Source organism: Ambystoma mexicanum, chromosome 1q (assembly GCF_040938575.1).
Source record: "Ambystoma mexicanum isolate Mex_15411 chromosome 1q, UKY_AmexF1_1, whole genome shotgun sequence".
In the NCBI taxonomy this organism is placed as follows: domain Eukaryota; kingdom Metazoa; phylum Chordata; class Amphibia; order Caudata; family Ambystomatidae; genus Ambystoma; species Ambystoma mexicanum.
The window spans coordinates 540,484,149-540,504,172 of NC_090922.1; the positions used below are offsets into that span (position 1 = coordinate 540,484,149).

The 20,024-nt window shown below is 46.3% G+C and overlaps 1 protein-coding gene across 1 annotated transcript in view; it reads left to right on the top strand.

Annotated features, from left to right (window-relative positions):
• The window catches only part of TMEM145 (transmembrane protein 145), a 236,395-nt gene that overhangs the window by 73,423 nt on the left and 142,948 nt on the right, over positions 1-20,024 (top strand). The window contains 3 exon segments of the mRNA XM_069640963.1: positions 3,861-3,962; positions 4,449-4,533; positions 5,310-5,381. Coding sequence (XP_069497064.1) covers positions 3,861-3,962; positions 4,449-4,533; positions 5,310-5,381 — 259 coding nt within the window.

Genomic DNA, 20,024 nt, shown 5'->3' on the forward strand with positions numbered 1-20,024 from the left:
CATGGTCCATAGCCTGTATTGGGGCATAGACATAGCATGGTCTCCAGAGGTATTATACGAGCGCAACTATGTTAGAGCACTGAAGCATAATCGCAGGGCAGAGGACAGGTGGAAGGGGCTGCCTCTCAGCTTGTACGGAAGAATTTCATTATTAAAAATGGTTTTGCTCCCTCGGTTTCTTTGTGTTTTTGAATATACCACTAGCGCAGCCCAAGTCATTCTTTCGGGGAGGCACAATAAGTGGTGTGCCGGTTTATAAAGCAACCACGCATGTCATGGTGGAAATTGACTGCACCACTGGACGGTGAGAAAGGTGCTGGCGTTACCAGACCTCGAGATGTGCTATGAGGTGTCACAGGCAGGATTCCTACTGTACTGGTTTGGGGATGGGGCAGATAGGAGGCATGTAGACGTGGAGCGAGCCCTTGCGGCACCCTTTGTTACGAGCAGTGATATTGACAACGCCTGCCAGAGCGTCCAAGGTTGAAAAAATTGTGTAATTGACATGCAGGTCTTGTGCGCGCATTTAGAAGAAGGGGAAGGGAGAGGTCCTGTACTCCCCATGGCTCCCGACCATACACATCCGGGGGGTGCCATTGACCCGTGAGATGGGGTTTATACGATTCATGAAGCGACTAGGTATTTCCTGCTTTAGGTACCTCTTTCCTGAGGGACTGTTTTTGATGATTGAAGAGCTGCGAGTTAGTGGAGTGGTTAAACCCCTAGACTTTATTGTTCCCCACCTTCCCACAAGAACTGGTGGTATCCCCTATTTTAGATAAAACAATAGAAGGGGTAAACACTTGCAGGGTGGTTTCCAATCTTTATTGTAGGCTACAGGAGGCCAGGGGGGACTGTGTGTCTACATCACGGGAGAAATGGGAGGTTCATTTGGGGGGTGGGCTGTAACTGACCAGGTGTGGGAATACTGATGTGCGCATACAAGGAAAATAGCTCTCAACAGCAGGATTAAGCTGATCCATTTTAAATTCCTGCATCAATTTTATTACACCCCGGTGATTCTACATACATTTGTTCCTAAAATGGCGGATAAGTGTGTTCGGTGTGCGCCGACGCCGGCATATTTGTTTACTTCTAGCCTCGAACTGTCCACCAGTAATGCAGTATTGGGAGGAAGTGTTTGACATTAATGGGGAGAGAGTGGAACGGGATCCGGTAGTGGCCCTGCTTGGTTACACCAGAGAGGTCATTGGCCGAGTGCGGAAACTGCTTGGACAATAACTATGCTGGCTAAGAGAAGGGTAGCAATGGTATAGGGTAGGCCCACCAAATAACACAAGAAAGACTCTGGGGAAAATTTAAACGGCCCCGAGATTCATCCCCAAAGTTAGGCTTGCGACAGATTCTAAACTAGAGAATCTTGTTGCCTCTATGTTGTAACCCCTTTTGCAACAAAAAACACCACTCTTTGAGCAATTGCAACCGTTGATACAATTTTACCATACACTGTAACAGTTAATTATAGCACTTTATTATATCAAAAGCAATTACACAATTCATAACTTTAAAACCAAAATACAGAGTACTTTTCTGCCATAAAACACGATTTATTTCTTTTTTCTTTTTATCCCACAATATGCATTTGAATCTATAAAATGAGATTCTAACTTCCTATCACTTGGAATAAAGTTCAAAGTACCTTCCGATGAACAGTTTCGCTCACTCACTTGATAGCTAAAACTACCAAAGAGCCCGTATAGTGATAAATACTTCTGTCAAGTACAAAAGACAGTCCCTATCCTGCAGGTTACTCTCTTAAAACATCTAATATCCTTAATAAACGAATCCTCATGTGTACAATCATGTGGTTCAATTTGACTCAATAATTCATTGAGATATGTTGGCAACTATACAACACCCTAAAACTCCCAACATGTTTCATTCTTTATCAGTGGTTACAGAAATAAATAAGAACTTCATTGGGAGAAAAAACACAATTTATCAATAACAGGTCTTCACACTCTTAAAACAGACCCAAACAGCCTACTATAGTATGGTGGAAAGAAGACATCCTTTACTACAACAAATTGGAATATGGGAGAATGGTGCACTCAGTTGCTAGACCAAAAGATGTATGGGATCCGTACAAACAATATTTGATGCAACAATCCCAGGAGATTGTGGCAAATGATGAGGAAGGAGACCCGGGTGGGTTTATCAACAGTGGCGAAGGGAGCAGTTGGATGTGGTATATTAGTTGTGGGCGAGTATGAGACGGGAGAAGGGGGAGATATCTCTAGGACAAAGGGTAAATGAGCATGCCAGTTATGATGACAATAATTCAACAAATATGTATTAAACGGAAATATGTTTGTGATAATGTGAGGTGAGGGTGGGTTGGCTCACTGAACCACTGCATTGTTCAAAACAATAAAGAGTTAAAAAAAATACATAAATAATTATTGATACATCATACTGTATAAAGTTTAAAGGTAGTACCACATAATTATGAGGGGGCCGGTGGCCCATCTATGTAACGATATCTCATCCTTAGTGCAATACAAATGTAGCTTTGTAGAGCTACTAAGACTGTAGGCTGGTCTGCAACTAATAGGTATTGCAAAGCCAACCTAATGTTTCTGGTACCTGCATCCCTAAACAAGGGGTAAAGGGTCTTCTGCCTTATCTTCGTATATAACTTGCATAAGAGCATACAATGCTTAGTGTCCTCCTCTACTTGCGTGCAGTGTGAACAAGCAGACCTTTGGAGAGAGGTGTCTATTCTCCATTTGAATACCTTACCACTTGGCAAAAAGCCGAACCTAAAGCGCATTATAAGTGACCTACCATTGCAAGAAGCAATCTTGTCCAAATAATCAATCCTTTGGCCTGGATTTCTCTTCATGAGTTCTACTTTGGTCCTCCTTTTCATTTTCATTCCTAAATATGTGGACTCTCATGAACAATCCGGCAAGTGCATGAAATTACTAAATCATACCTCAAGCAGGTTCTTGACCAAGGTTTTTTAAGCTTATTCTTAATTTGTTTTGACTTTGTGTCATATGGAACTCCTGTCTAAGTACAGTTATACACGTGTATATTTGACGCATGACTACAAAAGCCGAAACTTGAGTTGTTCTATTAACTTCATAATTATTCATCAACATTTTTCTATGCAGGATTTTTGACTAAACAACTGATCTCTTATAGTGACATACATTTTGATATTTTAACATTGGAACATATGCATAGAACACACATGTGTTTCTCTCTGAAATTTCAAATTGTATAACTTTTTCGTTATGATTTATTTAATAGTATTGTGGCTGTATGTCATTTGCTTTGTCCTCAGCAAAGGTAGTTTTTTTCTGATTATGTTGATTCTTTCTGTATGTTTTGTATTAGCATTTGCACTCTTCATTTCTGACATTTAAGTGTTATATTTCTGAGTGCAGACATTTTTTCAATGGTTATTAGCTTGAGAAAATGCATTTTGCGTTATGATATACGTTACCCCATTATTCTAGAGCATATGAAGAAGGGTTGAGACCCAATAATTTGCAAATATATTTCTGAAATAAACATGACTGACTATACATAAAACCTTGATTCTTACTCGCACTCCTTGGTTTGCCCTCATTATCTCCTTTTCCAAAACACTTGTATTCCTTCACCTAGTGTACATCTCTCTCCATAATACAATTTCTGACAAATATCATACTCCATTGCTCTCATTCTGTTCCTAGTCTGTTGTTTCCTTCCTTCCCTTCTGTACCTTCATTATTGTCCTCAATGTCTGATTATTGTCTCTTCTTTATATGTTTCCCCTTGCTCACCCCCTCTTTCTTTTAAACAACCGTTCTGGTTAACATTTTTCTTTGTCTCTTTCTTTTTCTAAGTTGTTGTCAGAGGATGGAATTCGCTATTTGTCCTGTAACAGTGGAAGGAGCTTCCGTTCTGTGAGAGAAAGATGGTGGTATATTGCCCTGAGCAAATGTGGGGTGAGTCCTGCTCCTTCTCTACAGTCTTCCATGTTCAGTGAGGTGTTAACTGGTAGGAATGGTTCATGTCATGTTTTATTTACATTGCTATAGTTTAGTCTGCCGTGTTAGCTGCTAGCTGCCTGTTAGAATGGTTTAGTGTCTGAGGCATATTTCTGCAAATGGTGCCTCTAATTGAAAGGTTAATGTCAGATAGATGCCAACATGTCCCATTCCATTAAGGAGGTGCTAGTTTACTCTTGGATTTATCTTGGCATTCTGGGACTTATAGTGCCAGATCTCGCCATTATATACCCAGAACTACAAGCCCCCAGATACAAAGTTAAAACCAGGACTGGATTAGCATCTCCTGACTAGATTGCAAATATGCTTTTTCGACAGACCGAAACCCTAAGTTTCAAAGCATGTCTTAAAATACATATAACACATTGACCTTTTAGTGTACCGTGTGACTCCCCAAGACTTACTATCAATTCCTGTTCACAGGGCGATGGGTTGGAACTGGAGTACGAGATGGTCCTCACCAATGGGAAGTCCTTTTGGACCCGGCACTTCTCTGCAGATGAATTTGGTAAGATCTCTCGAAGGATACACATGCCATAGTTATAAGAGGAAATGATTGAATTTGTTGATGAGCATCACTCACAAAAAGAGTAGTGAGTAGTGGCAGAAAGGACAGTGTATGGGACACTTAGTGATTCCATCATGGTAGATGAACATGCAGTTTCTTGAGGAGTTGCTATCATTGAAGGAGTCAATGGAGATCAGTGGCTCAGTGACAGGCATGTTCCCCTCAATTCAAGAGCTCAACTGGTGAACAAGGCCTTTGGTGAAGATGCAGGCACCTGCTGGAGATCTGAGGAGACTCTGCTTGTGGACACACACAGATACTGTTGAAGCTGTGTGCAGCTTTGGACATGTAGGGGTATGGTAAGTGGTGGAGATTCAGCTGTACGAACATTGTACCTCACATAACATACTCACTGAGATCTCTCATCTCACTATATATATTGGGTTTTAGCCTCACATTAGTCAAACTGACCATTAGTTCGCTTCAGGTCATAAGTGAGGTGAATGGCTGGGTGGAAGTGGCCTCATTACATTTTGAGATATGTGCTGCTCTTCCTACTCGACATGTAAAGGAAGAGTTATTTGTTTACTCACATTTCTTTGTGGAACATACTGCCCTTCCTCAGAGACCTTCAGTGAACTTAAACAGTTTAAGTTTGTCTTTCCAGCCTATGTCTGTATGCCCTGCTGCCCAGCTTCTCTGCCATACTGTTTTTTGTATCTATAGCGTCATCTTGTTTGAGAGTTAATTCTTCTCCTTCTCCTCTTCGGTTACAGGAATCCTGGAGACTGATATCACATTCCTGATCATCTTCATCCTCATCCTGATCTTTTCCTGCTACTTTGGCTGTGAGTATCGGGCTGGTGGACAGTCTGGATTGCCCTCTGTCCTCTCACTTTATTGATTTAAAAAAAAAATTGGGTTGGTCTTGCTGCCATAACTGATACCAAGCACAAACATGCACTTATGGAAGAAGGGTGTAATGAGAGGTAAGTTAGAACTACAGCAAAAGTGTAGTTTGAGCAACAATTGCGTTAATCTTCATAAGATCAAAACATCTTTAACAAATGTGCGAACCATCACGTGAAACAGATGCTCTGAGAATGAGCAAGTTGGCCAGGCACCCTCAATATGAAACATTGTTCTTAAAAAGGAGAAGTCAGAAAGTATCCCTAAAATCATCATTGTTATTAAACTTAGCTCTTTGAGGGAGTTTTACATCCCTGACAGAGTAAACATGCAAGTAGAATACCCCTTGTTAGCACAGTTACACATTGATTAGATTTGAAAACATACAGCGCTTTGTTGGTTTTTGCGGTGGTAATGCAGGGGTACCATTTGTTTATTATGGTTGAAAATAAAAATGATTGCATAAAGTTGCTGGCACATGTTTCATGCTTACAGAGTGCTTTGTCAAGGCATAATGTTAGATATGCTGTCTTCCTGATTAATGTCCATTGAAGACAATCCTTATCTGTATTATGAAGTGCTGTGACTGATATAACTGCCTGGAAGAGATTCTGTGGCTGCTCCTGGCTTAGCTCCTTTAGGATGAGCTGGCAGCAGCCAGATATACAGTATTTCCAACACTGTGTATTGGCAAAGCAATCTAGTGGGGTGACTCAGGGGACCGGGTGCCTGGCTGAGCTAGTGGATGGTGGGCCGGGGGAAGTATGGGAAGGACTTCATGGTCACCTCCACTTAACCCTCTCCAGTTGACAGACTGCCCCCTGTGTAATCCGCATCAAGACTAGGCAACTGCAGCCGCAAGGCAACTACTCAATCCTGCCTCTATTGACGTAGAAAGACCCGCTGCGTGAAGTGGAGACCCGGTCTTGGCAGTGTGGGACGACTTGCGCACTCTGCTAACTCGGCAGCTGCGCACTGATCCCAGACCCCTCCCCCCGGTCAGAGAGGTCTGGACTGTCCTGCTGCGCTGTCCTCCGTGGCACGTGCATTGGGAGAAAAAGAGCGACCCATGGGTGGGGTGCACAGAAGGAACCAGAGATTCCACAGCATATTAGTGTTGACTGACGTGACAAGCTCCTCAAAAACAGAAGGGGGAACCTCCTGACTTGCTTGTTGTAAGATTATTTTCAGATAGAGAGAAAGACTGTCCTGTCCTGCCGGCACTTCGGAGTGCACCGAGTCACATGCTGGAGAGGCACCAGTAGCCTAATATAATGCCTAAAGGGGCAGCCCCAAAAAAAAGTGACGCAATGGACAAATTCACCAAAGCTACCGCTAAACAAATGGACACCAGTAGTGAAGGAACAAGCAGCCAAGAAACACTAGCAATTACCCCAGTATCACCTCCTGCTGACCTACAGGGAGTCATGACTATTATGCAGCAACAATTTGCATCCATAAGCGACAAAAATGATGGCATTACTGTCAGTGTCTCCACGATCTGGGCCCAGTTGGAAAAGGCTACGCATCGTATTATGGAAACTGAAACGCAAATAGGCACGGCAGAAGACACTATAGAATCACTGCAGAACACAGTCACAACGATGTGAAATAACATTTTTAAAAATAAATAAAAAATAAAAAGGTGGCGAAGGATCTGGGTAGCATCAAGATGAAGTGCGAAGACCTGAAAGCGAGATCACGGCGGAACATTGTCTGTATCATAGGGGTGCTGGAGGACGCCCTGAAAGGCCCTATAGTGGCTGTAGAAGGCCTGTTGAAGGATCTGGTAGGGGACCTGGGCTGGGCCCAAATCTTTGTGGTAGAATGAGTGCATAGGACAGTGGCGGTAAGACCCAAGCCAGGTGCGTTCCCACGGCTAATATTTGCGAGGCTAATGAACTATCGTGATAGAGACATGGTTTTGAAAGCTGCATGAAAAAGCAAGATCTGAAAATGGGCTTGAGCGTGATTCGTATTTTTCCAGACTACACACTGGCGGTACCGCAGGAGAAGTGCTCATTTGTTGGAGCCAAGAAACTATTGAGGGAACGTCAGATACCCTGCGCAATGCTATACCCAGCTAGGCTGCGCATGCAATTTAAAAACAAGACCTACTTTTTCACGTTCCCGGAGGAGACTGCTTCGTTTGTAGAGGCCAACATTCCCTTACCAGAGAAACAACCGTTGGAAGAAGAGCAGTGACTAAAAGGAGTGATACAGTACGCTTATGAAGACACACAAAAGGCTGGTAACATAACATGACATCATGCCAGTAAATGTGAAATTTGTGCTGAAGTCTCAGCAATGGTTGTTTGAAAGTTATATAATGCTCTCTGCTAGGACGGTGTTAGGCAGAAACCTGTGCAGTTCCCTCTGGGACCACTGCAAAAGATTTAAGACTACAGGTGTTGGCAGTAAACCCACTTGGTAGCAGTCTGCACCGCACAGATTCACTGTGGTAGCTGTGGCTGAGCAGTCAGACTTCCCTCAAGAAGAGTTAGGCAGTATGCAGAGGATACATAATAGGTACAGAGGTACAATAGCACAAGCAAACACTGACCAGAGCTAGGTGTAAAAGTATAAACTTATTTATTAAAGGTACACTCATAAATTACACTAGCACATTAGAAAAGGTAAGAAAGTCAAACACAGTTACTATTACTCATATGTACATCCCTAATCGTTTGTTGGACAATTCTAAGTTAACACCACTTATTTCCAACCAGAGGTGAGCGCTTAACGTTAGATGGTACTCCAACAAGTATTACCAGAAGGGAGGGAAAAGGCAGAAATAAAGAGAGCAGTAAGGTAAAACACTTTTCACATAAGGTTAGCAGAGACAGTCAATGTTAGAACAAGGGGACTTAGTTCGGGGCCCGCGTTAGAGGGAGCCAGGCGAAAATGTGCCCAAGATCACACAATGTCACAAGTCTTTGCAGGTGAGTAGAAAACGGTTTTACTACAGTTCTGAAAAGTTTAGTTAGGGTGTCCCAGACCTACCCAGGTTCGAGAGCCGAGGGCTAAATCTACCCCGTACAATCGGTGGCAAGGGAGGCCGGGCGGAACACAGTATCTTTAAAAGTGGAAAGATTCCTCCAGCGGTGGTAGTCGTTCCTGGTAGTGGGTGCAAGTCACGGCGTCGTCCCGAGGAAGAGGTGATCTCGACGGGGAGGAAGGCTGCAGGTCGTTGCACTACCAGGGATGAGGCCAGCCGTGGAGTTCTCCGGTCACAAAGGATTTTTACCCCTCTTTCGCGGTTGAGGTAAAAAGTGGTATCCCGGTTGCCAGGGTGCTTGGCACAGGCAAGGCGGCCACGAGATGCTTCGGGACGGCGAAAAGAAGGCAGCAACTGGTTGTCCCCACCAGTTAAGGGAAGAAGACTTTCCGGCGGGAGATCTCCTCTGTCGTCGGGAAAAAGTGGTGAGACGATTCTGCAGGGCTTCACCGGTGGTGTCGTCTTGGCAGGTCAGCTCGGCTTCTCCCTCTTCGGCTTCTTAGGTCCTGGGGCGACTTCTGAAGAACCAGTCCCAAAAACCCTGCTTTTATGCAGCAAACCCCCATTCATACAGCCTACCTGTCACTCAAACATGCTAAGTGGTGAGCGGGGTGGCTCACCACTTGGGCCAATCACACTAGAGTGCGACCTGAGTTGGCAAGGCAACTCGGTCCAGGGTGCCTAAACCCCCTCCCACACCCCCTGTGGTACCCAGACAGAATGGCACCACTTTGGAGGGCTTCTGTGCAGAAACCCGCCAAAAAGTGGAACAAAAGCTCGACTCGGGTTCAGGGTTACTGAAGTGAACCTAGAAGCCATTTTGGCGGCGAGTTCCGGCAAAAAATCCCAACCGGTGAATTTATATTAAATAAATAAACCGGCGGTATTTTTAACATTGCACCAAAAAGTGGTGCATCAAAAACCAATGGGAAATCCCATTGGGAAATATTCCGGTGGAATATTTCCGTGGTATCCACTGCCACCAGCCAGAACTCGGCGAGGGGGGACGGGACAGTACCCCCTCGACAACAGACCCAGGGGCAATCTAATTGCCCCTACCAGTACTTCCACAGTAAGATGGTTTGTAATTGTTAAGTTCCTAAATTAAGACTAGTAAAGTCAATGGTAACTTTACAGACCCAGGGAGACAGTAGTCAGTCCCAGGGTGTGGAGTCTATGTTTGGGGGTCTCTAAGACACCCCTGTGCTACTGCACTGAGGGTGCTGTGTAACACACATTCAAAAACCAATGATGGCCTATGGGGAAAATTACCCCCTAGCCCATAAGCACATAGCAAGTCACAGAGAACACTCTCAAGTCATGTCCAAGAGTGAGGATAAAAGAGTCTCACTCTTGGTAGGAGAAAAAAATAAACCCCACAAAATCCAGCAAAGCTGCTGGGGGACTCACTAGGTTAGGAAATTCAGCCTAAACAGAGAATTCTTCCTAACAGACGGGTGGTAAAGTAATGTCATGGCAGGGTTGGGCAGTACATCCATGAAGAGTGTAGGTTATGCTAGTCCTCTTCAGCAACCACTCAATTCATGATGTGTTTTGTAACGTATGTTCTAAATATTTGCAAAGGTTCAAGCCCGGCTAAAGTATCAATTCTGCGCTAGCTGGGAACTCTGGACACCATGGAAGCAGTCGCCCCCCAATGCGAGTGCACATTTTGGTTAAACAAGACTGAGAGGGTCCTCTTTAGCACTATACCACTGTGGCCGGGCAGATCCTTCTTCACGAAGGTAACCAGAGCGTGCTCTGCATTTGTGTGGAGTGGGCAGGCAAGGGCTAGCTGGAAACGTCTTACATTATCATATGAGCAGGGAGGGCTGCCGCTCCATACTTCGAACTTTATTATCTGGCTGCTAAGGCATATTACGTGGTACACTGGGCAGAGGATGGGCCACACACATCATATGTGGAAATAGAAAGACAAGGGAAGAGCAAGGCTACACTATTGCATGGGATGGCTATGGGAAAACAGGGAAATGGTAACCAACTTGACCCAGTACTAACCACACAACAAGCATGGCTGTGACTGGTTCAAAACCCAAAAAACACAATATACAGCCCGGTCATGCCAATCTGACATGCTCCATATCTGGACCCTTCCAGAGATGCAGTACTGGCTACACACTGGTGCGGATCGGGCACAATGCACCTGAATGATTTGTATCGGGGTGGCATGTTTGTGACCTGGGAGGATATTAAGATACTGGTATGAGACACCCCACTTCAGAAACGTCAGTACTTTAGACTCTGATCAGCAGTGGCATCGGTATGGTCTGATTCCCTCAAGAACCGCCCTCATACCAGAGCCTGAACTATGCAATCTATATAAACTTACATTGTTGACGAGGAACGTTCAGACACCAGACATTAAGGGCAAATGGGAGAAAGATCTAGGCATCACCTTCACGGATACACACTGGCTCCAGATATGTAGGCTAATAAAACAGGTGTCTTACAACTCTAGGTGCAGACTGATTCATTTCATAATACTAAATAGAATACACGTCACTCCGGCCCGCCTTAAGAAAATGTACGCAACGGCTGACGGGAGGTGTCTGAGATGCCGGAATGATGACGCTGATGTAATGCATATGTTGTGGTCTTCTGGAATACTCACCGAATATTGGCACAAGGGATGTGATGTGCTACAAGAAGTGGCGGACCAGCCAGTAAGAATGGAACCTGCAACATGTATACTAGGCTATGTGCTTAAAATGAACCCATTGAAACGAAAGTTTGGTCTACTGCTGGCTAAACATGCCATATTAATGAAGTGGAAGAGTGTTATGCCCCCACGTTTAAGGAATGGGAGAGATCTATGACCTGGACGAGCGATAAGGAGGAACTTTAATCTAGCTTACTGTCCCTTACAAACTGACCAAAGGATATATGGGGAGGGTTCCGTCAGTACCAGATTAATAAAGAAGCTGGTGGAGGGGACGGTAATGTAACACTGTGAAAAAAGTTGTACAATTTGTAGCCTGATCATGCACTATCGAAATGATCCCTGTACAAAGTATTACTTTGCTCTATGTATAAGTGATGTTGTATCTCTGTGCGAAGATAAAGTTTAAAAAAAAAAAATGTCACTTAACTTCAGGCAGTGGTGGTGATATCTGCAAAGGAAGACAGGAACTCTGAGGCATGGACTTAGCAGTAGGTGAGGGGTCAGCAGCCTTCAGCCCTTCCTTCTGCTGTGAATCAGACTGGCACAGGTCCAGCACTCTGACCCTTTACCTGACCTTAGACAGACATGGAGAGGGAGGGGTGAAAAGGTATTTGTTTAACTGCACAGGCTAGCAATATGAAAGACAATGGGGGTCATTACGAGGTTGGTGGTAGTCATGGCGTTATTTGTGCCATGACTGCCACCAATAACGGGACCGTGTCCGGATTGGTGCAATGGGGACTTACCGGTCCAGTCCGACCTTGGCGGGACCGGTAAGTCCACATTGCACCAACCATTCCCCATTCCTATTTACGCCCCCATAGGGCTCAATGGGAATGGGGAGGGAGCAAATAACGGGCTCACGCATGTCAAGCACGTTATTTGCACCCTGGTCCCTTAATGGGTCCCGTCCACAATGGCTGGTCAGACTAGCCGTTAAAGGAGGGACCCGCTAAGGGACCTTGTAGTAGGGCGGTAAGGGATTACCGGCACCGGTCTCCTTACCAGTGCCTGTTATCCTTTAACGCCCTCCTTGGAATGAGGCCCAATATGAAGTGGGAACACCACTACTAGTCTTTGCTGCTTTTGCAAATAATCTAAACATGTTTAGATTCATTGCAAAAGCAGACAATATTTGTTTTTTAATATATATATTTATAGAATTGGAACCAGAGCGTCCCATATATTACAGGGCGGGTGATGGTACCCCAGCGCTGCATTTGGCTAGTCATCTCTGGCTTAACCAACATTTGGGTAGGAATCAGTTCCAAGGAGCCGCCACCAAAGCCCTGATGAGTCAGAGAAACCTTAGAACCTGGAAGGTTCCACCCCCTGCAATGCATTTGATGCCATAATACCTACAATGGAATGCAGCAAAAGCCTAAACATCAATTTAAGCCTGTTCTATGGTCCACTTGAGCCATTATGCCAGTGTGGGAGAGGAAACCGCTTTAAATGGCTTCCTCAGTGAGATGAGAAGCTGTCTACTCAATGAAGGCATGTGGACCTCATCACTGACTCCAATTCCTTTATGCACTGTAAGGATGCAGTTGTAAGACCCTAACACAGAGGGGTCATGTTGATTATTACAAACTTTTATTCAAGAACAGAAAGGAAAAGAAAAGCCTATCTTGCCCTAATTCTAAGAGGGGGTTCCCTGCCTCAACTGAAATACCCAGTGTCAGAATGTCCAAAGCAAAAGTTCCAATGTCAGAATCCTAACGCTGTCCCTCACACTCAGTTTAAAGTAAAAAAAAGAGGGACTTTCTAGCCCAAAGGTCATGGCACCCTTCCCCTGGATGAAAGATAGTTCTGCAATCTTCAGACATTGAAGCATTGGGGAATATCTCCCTTACCCGGCCTTGTTAAAGTTCTTGAAAAGTTCAACAATTGTTGGGGGAAACTCTGTCCCCTTGTTGGCTCTTGCCAGGCTTCTTTTTTGTCCTTGGATCCCCAACCCTGATTGGCAAACCTGGTTCCTTTTCACCAGACACAGTTCCAAAAACAAAAGTAGTTTGGATGTGTCTCCGAACTGGAGGGGGTCCTTGACCCTGGTTGGCAGACCTAGTTTTCACTCTACCAGAGACTGCGACGAAGAACAACAACCTGGAGGTACTCCTTAAGCTGTGGTTGGCCCCTGACATTGGTTGGCAGACTTGGTTTCCTCCCACCAAGTGCTGTGACGAGGAAAGAAAGCCTGGATGCACTTCCCAGGTTGTGGTGGGCCCTTGACCCTGGTTGGCAGAGCTCGTTTCCTCCCACCAAGTACTGCGACCAAGAAGAACAGCCTAAACGCACTCCCAGGCTATGGTGTCCTACACATACTTGGTGTACTTGTCTGCCAAGTACTGCATGAACTGTCCATTCATTTTACAGTTCTCATTACATGGGTGCAGGTCCCATACTGGCAATTCTGACTTTAGTCTCACACTTTGTGTGCTTGGTTCACTCTCTTGCCAAGCCTTACCCCATGTCCATTCAACCGTTTCTCCGATGGTTTCAGGCTCCCAGCCCCTCTTTTTGCAGCCTCATATCCATCTCGTGCCACCACCTCGATGGGCCTCTAGTGCCTCTCCAGCTACCCACTTACCTTACTGCGTGGTCTGCGGAGGTGTTGGCTCTGCCTGGGCAGCAGAGCTTGACAGCAGGGCTTCATTGGCCTTCTGGAGCCTCTCTCGCAGCCACATTTGGTCAAAGAGTGAAGGGCAAGCATAGGTTTAGACGCAGACAGATTTTGGTTTTGGACTTTCGGACATCGACGGCCCTTTGAAACATCAGTTGCCATGGCAAGAAAGGGTCCGTGCTTGCTCTCGCGTCTCCTCCAGGTAGGGCTTAACACTTTATAAAGTGTCTTCTTTACTGTTAACACAGCTTCTTCCAATCGGCTCTCGAGAGCCACAAGAATGGTCAAAGTGGTTCTAGTATGTTTTCTGTACTACTCTTCACCTCCTCCTCATCTAAGTAACTTTTTCTGAGCCACAAAAGTGCATGGTATATAAGGGTAGGGGTGGAGAGGGTGGAGCTGAAGGAGAGATTTGGATATTGTAGGAAAGGGGTCTAGGGTCAGGTGATTGGAGGGGATACTGCATTTTCCCAATATGGTCGTCACTGGTCCCAAATGGAATTTCCCCTCCCATGACAAACTGGCCTGTTGCCTGCTCCAAAGGCAATGCCGATTCTCCATTCGCTCCAAGAAAAGGGGCCACATCCAGGCTTGCTTCTCTTGTGCATCCAACAATACGCCTGAACTCTTTAAAATTGGAACTAGCCAACCCTTCCGCAGTCTACACTTCGCCTCTTTTCTCGCAGGCCCTCTGCAACGCATTGGCCACACACTTAACTGCAAAAACTCAAGACATCCTGAGCACCCTCGCTTCCCTTTCTCCCTCCCCTCCCCCATCCCCCTGCCTCCTATGGCCTCCCATCCCCGCTCTGCCTTTCTCTCCTACTTCTTTCCTATCATACCCAATGAGGTCACCAGAGTTGTCCGCTCCATGAAGGTCTCCTCCAAACAGGTCTCCCCTGTTCGTCCAGAACCATTAAGGACAATATTGGCTCCCTTGCCCTTGCACTTGCTGATTTCTGCAACCCCTCTTTTGCTACTGGATCTTTCCCCTCTTCCCTCAAGCACTCCCTTGTGTGCCCCCGCCTGAAATTCCTTCTGCAGACCCGTCTTGTCTGGGTAACTACCACCCCTTGTCTGTCACCCTCTTCCTTGGGAAACTCTTGGAGAAGCTGGTCTTCCCCAACTGACCCAGCACACTGAACTTGTTGGTTGCCTACACGACCATCAACCTGGATTCCGAGCATCCAGAGGCATGTAAAGGGCTCTTCTGAACACCTGTGAAGAAGCTTGCATATCTTGATTCTAACTCTCCAGCTCTTCTCATTCTACTTGATCTCTCCTCTGCATTTGACATGGTCAACTACTCCATCCTCATAAAACGGCTCCACAATACCCTAGTTATCTCGGAGCGGGCACTGGACTGGCTGACCTCCTTCCTCAATGACTATCCATCCGAGATTATTCTGGCCTCATTCTCCTCCCCCATCTCTATCTCTTCTCACTGCATCCCCCAGATCTCTAACCTTTCTCCATGGCTCTTTAACATCTCTCTTACTCCACTTGCACACCTAATATCCACCTTCTCCCCTAACTTCCAGTGTTATGCTGATGACAAACGACTCTCCGTCAAACTTCCCTCTGAACTTATCCTTAACTCTTCCATCATTCCTGATTGCCTATCTGCCATCCAGTCCTGGTGTGCCTCCAATGATCTCTGCCTCAATGTCAGCAAGATTGAGATCCTTCCCATTGGGTCTCCTGCTCCCTCTTTCTTCCCCTCAATCTGGCCACCCTCTATGGGCTCTCCCACTTCTCCTTAACCTGAAGCCATAAATCTTGGAGTCATCTTCAACCCCTCTCTGTTCTTCCTCCCTCACATTCAGGACCTTACCAAGAAGGCCCACTTTCAACTCCACCTCCTCAAAGGAATCCTTCCTTTCCTTACTTTTCCCCAGAAGCTCAATGTCTCTAGAGCTCTGGTTGTCTCGCGGCTAGACTAAAGCAATAGCCTCTTCCTTTATCTACCCTCTTCTCTACGACCCCTCAAGCTAATCCAGAATAGGGCTGCAAGACTTAGCCTCAAGTCCAGGGACCACATCTCTCCAGCCCTAAAATCTCTTCACTGGCTCCCAGTTGCTGCAAGTATCAAATTCAATCCCTCTGCATCATCCATCAGGCTGTCTGGGGCCGGGGACCACGCTATCTACAACTGACTTGAACTAAATACTCTCCCTTCAGATCTTTACGTTCCTCCTCTCTGTGTCAATCGCTTTGCCAAACAGCGAGCTGGTGGCCAATCTCTTACCTCAGCTGGCTCCCTCCTATGGAACAGCCTCCCTCTTTGTCTTGAGGCGGATCTCCTCAAATTCCAGAAGCTCCTCAAGGCCTTCCTTTTAACCTCTTCCTTCCCTCCCTCCCTTCTCTGCTGAAGACCACAGTTGCTGAGATTGGTGACCAGGGCCCTTATGTGTCCACCTGGGTCCTGGCCTCCCCACCAAATCGCTTCAGCCTCCGTTTGCTCCCGGAACTGGCCTTGGCACCCACTGGACTGTGCTGTCACAGGCCTGCACTTACCGATTTACTGGCAGTTGACCACTCACCAAGTCATTTAACGGCTGCTTACTCCCTAGCACTTCCCTGTGGTATTCCTAGCAGTTACCCCCCCTCCTTCATCCCTTCTCTCTCTCTGGATTTACACATTCTGAATGCTCACAAGGCATAGTACGACCGCATCTATCATTGCTATATTTGCATTTCATTCCCATGTTCCCTCCCTGTTGCCCTGTGGGCTCTTTGAAACACAATTTACCTGATGTATAAGTGCCTTACAAATGCACAATAAATAAATTAATACAATGAGATCCACCAGCAGAGTAACACCCCCAGCAGGACTATCGGGTAGTGACCTCACCACCCTAGCCTCATGGGAAGGGGCTCCCCCTTTGGAAGCAGTGACAACATCCTGGGATTCTTCACAGCACCTAACCATGGAAAGTTTGGTTAGCTGGAAAGAATGGGCAAGAGGCTTGGTGCATCATTATCTTAGTACACTTATGTATATAGGAAGCAACAACGTCCAGAGAGAACTCAGTGAAAAATCTGAAGTCCAATACTCTTTTTAAGAGATTAGTCTCAACAACACGGTCAGCTATCCTGGCTGTAACAAAGTCCACTGTCTGATATATGGTACATATGGTCTGATCTACTGGGTTGACCAGTTTTGCCAGGTACCCCCTTAAGCTAATGGATAATGGGGTTGGAGTAGGTATATTGGGGATTGCCAGAGAGAGAATTACATGTTCCTTGAAGACCGCCTGAATGACAATCCATTCCCCCACACAGATAACACTGTTGCTGAAATTGGCTGTTTAATGGAACAAGACTCTTGTCACTCAAGCTGTGCACATTCTGACACACGGTCCATGAAGATGCCTGATGCATTTATATCTTTCCATCGTTGTTTGTGCAGGCTCTGCCAAATGCCCCATTTTCATACCGCAAACTGAGTCCTCACTGGGACCGCTCTGAGAGCCTACACTCGACAATTTCACAAACTGACCCTTTCTACACTAGCAGCCTGAATGCCTTAGCCATGGAAACCACTAAATCAAGCCATATAACCCACTCTGTGAGTCCACTCGAAGATGAATAGCAGCCTGACAATGCATTGGCTCAGAGTTTAGCAGATCAAAGCATTCTGTCTTTGTCTCTCCTGCCGAGTTCACTGCCAGCAGGGAAGCCACAACCTGTATAAGACTTTCCCTCTCATGAGCACCCCTAATAAAAACCTCTCACATAGTGGAATATTCATTACGGGACATGTGCATAGTGAAGCCAGACATGATGGAGAGCAGCTATCCACAATAACTGCTCCTGAATTACATGATGGTGGAAAGCCCTTTTGTAAGTTTAGCCCAGCCTCCCAACCATTAAGCGCGCTAATCTTAGTTGATTACAACCAACCAATCCCAAAGTCCCTATAATTCCCAGAAAGTGTAGGCCATCACAGTAGCCTGGCCAATGGGGGAGGGTTTTCAGGGCTATAAAGGTCTGTAGTCTCAGTCTATTGGTGTGGGTGTTTGGAGCAGGTTGTGAAAGGCAATTAGGGTGAGTTGGAGAGTGCAAAGAAAGTATTTTGGAGGAAGTTTGAGGATAGTAAAAGGAGGAGGTTGTTGTTTAGGGAGGATCAAGCAGGGGGAGGAGAAGATCGGGAGAAGGAATTGGAAGTGAAGTATCAAGAAGAGATGGGAAGAGAACACAAGGATGAGGTGGAAGCAAAGTATTAGGAGGAGGTGCGATGAAATCATCAAGAGGGGGAGGTAGACGTGACCTATCAGGTGGAGGCAACAAAAGAACATCACCATAAGGAGTGTTGTGTTCAGAGCAGCAGAAAGGATGCCCAAAGGGACGTAGAATTAGGGGAAAGTGTTGCAAGATCGGAAGATGTTTGATGGCGCTCAAAGGAGTAAAGGAAGGGAGCAGGGAATCTGAGGAAGGAGGTGGGGTTTAAAGGAGTGAAGAAGGCAAACACTGGGGTAAAGAAGATAGAACTAGAAAGGTTAAACAGATGGATGTGTGGAAAAACCCTGTTCTATGCTCCTCAGAGATTAAGAGAGGAACCCCTTCTATTGTGGAGACCAAGCCTGGCTGAGAAACCTTGCCTCTGTCAGTGGCTGGTGGAGGAGAACCAGATACCTGGCATCCTTCTCCGAGAACTGCAGAGGAAGAACTGAATATGATGAAAGACACAGACAGGCAGGGTACTAAACCCATGTAAAAAAAACTGCAGTGAGAAACCTGCAGAGATATGAGATAGGAAAGGACCAGCCTACAATATGGGTGCAAGTACTGGTCCGCCAATCTAGACTACCAATATTGAACTCTATTTGTTAGTCAAATAAATACTGTTAAACGCCTACGAACTGTGTACAGTATCTGTGTGTCCCCCACCTGTACACGCGACATGACAAAGCCTTGAGACTTGGGGCCTCATTACACGGTAGACGGTAAGTTACGGCCCTTACCGGCATGGCGCTAATAACGTGTCCGTGTAGGAAGCAGGCCGCAAATTGCATGGCATCACGAGAACGCGGGTACGAGCTTAGTGCCATGCCGGTAAGGACCCTACCGCCATGCCGCAAAAGGCCCTGAAAAGCCCCTTAGCGGCACCGAGGAAAGCGCTGATTGCACTTCCACCCTCCCACAACACGGCATTAGCGGTTACCGCTAATGGCGGTGACCATAAATAAGCGGAACCGGAATTAGCGTCATCGGACAGGAACGGGAAAGAGCACAGCGGCCATCTTTAAAAACACAATCCATTGCCATCCTCTGCCCCCAGGACCTGCAGCCACACCAGAGCTGTCTAAAATCATCCACAGACCCACTGAGAATGCCCAAGGCCATAAAAAAAGGAGCTGAGCGGCAGCGCAAGGAGTGTTTTTCAATTGAAGAGCTGACAATGCTAACGACACGCTTGCTGCCAACTCAGAGGGGGTGTTTGCCAATGACATGCAGCGTCCCACCCTAATCAAGAAGGAGATCTGGGCAGAGGTGGCCCGTAAAGTCAGTGTGGTGGGCTCCACCGCCCGCACTGTGAAGAATGTCCGGAAGCGGTGGGACGATCTACGCCTCCATGTACGCAGCATCCTGGCTGCCAACCGGAGGCTGGCCATGGGCACAGGAGGCAGTGGAGGATCCACAAAAAAATTGCAGGAGTGGGAGGAGACTTGTGCAAGCACCATTGGGGTTGAATCAATCGAGGGAGTAGGCAAATGGAGCGCGGTGTGCCGACATCGTCAGATGGAGGTGAGTGTCCACACAAAACACTGCACTGTGAAACATGAGGTAATCCCCCAAATGTGAAATCATCTCATGGATGGGGCCATCAAACATACATGCACACAACCCTACCCATATGCGGTGCACATCCCGACACAAACACATGCATACAGCACCACAGACACGTGTCACCCAGACTCATGCATGAATGACCCACCCAACTGTCTGACAACCTGTATGGCCAAACATGAAGTCCGAATGCATAAAACAGCAGGAACAACATCTGCATGAAGCATGTTGACCAATCACCAATGCCATCCCTCTCTTTGTCCCCCACAGGCTCACAAACTGACAGTGATGAGCAGGACACTGCGACGCAGGCCACACCCGCTAAGAAATAGGCCAGGGGAATGGAATCAGGCAACATGGCCAGCATGTCGAGGGGCACTGGAAAGAGTGCACTCCTGCAGAGGGCCAAACCCACAAAGCCACCCACGTCACCAAGACATGAAAGTCCGCCTGAACCAATTGCAGCACCCACTCCAGCAATCCCC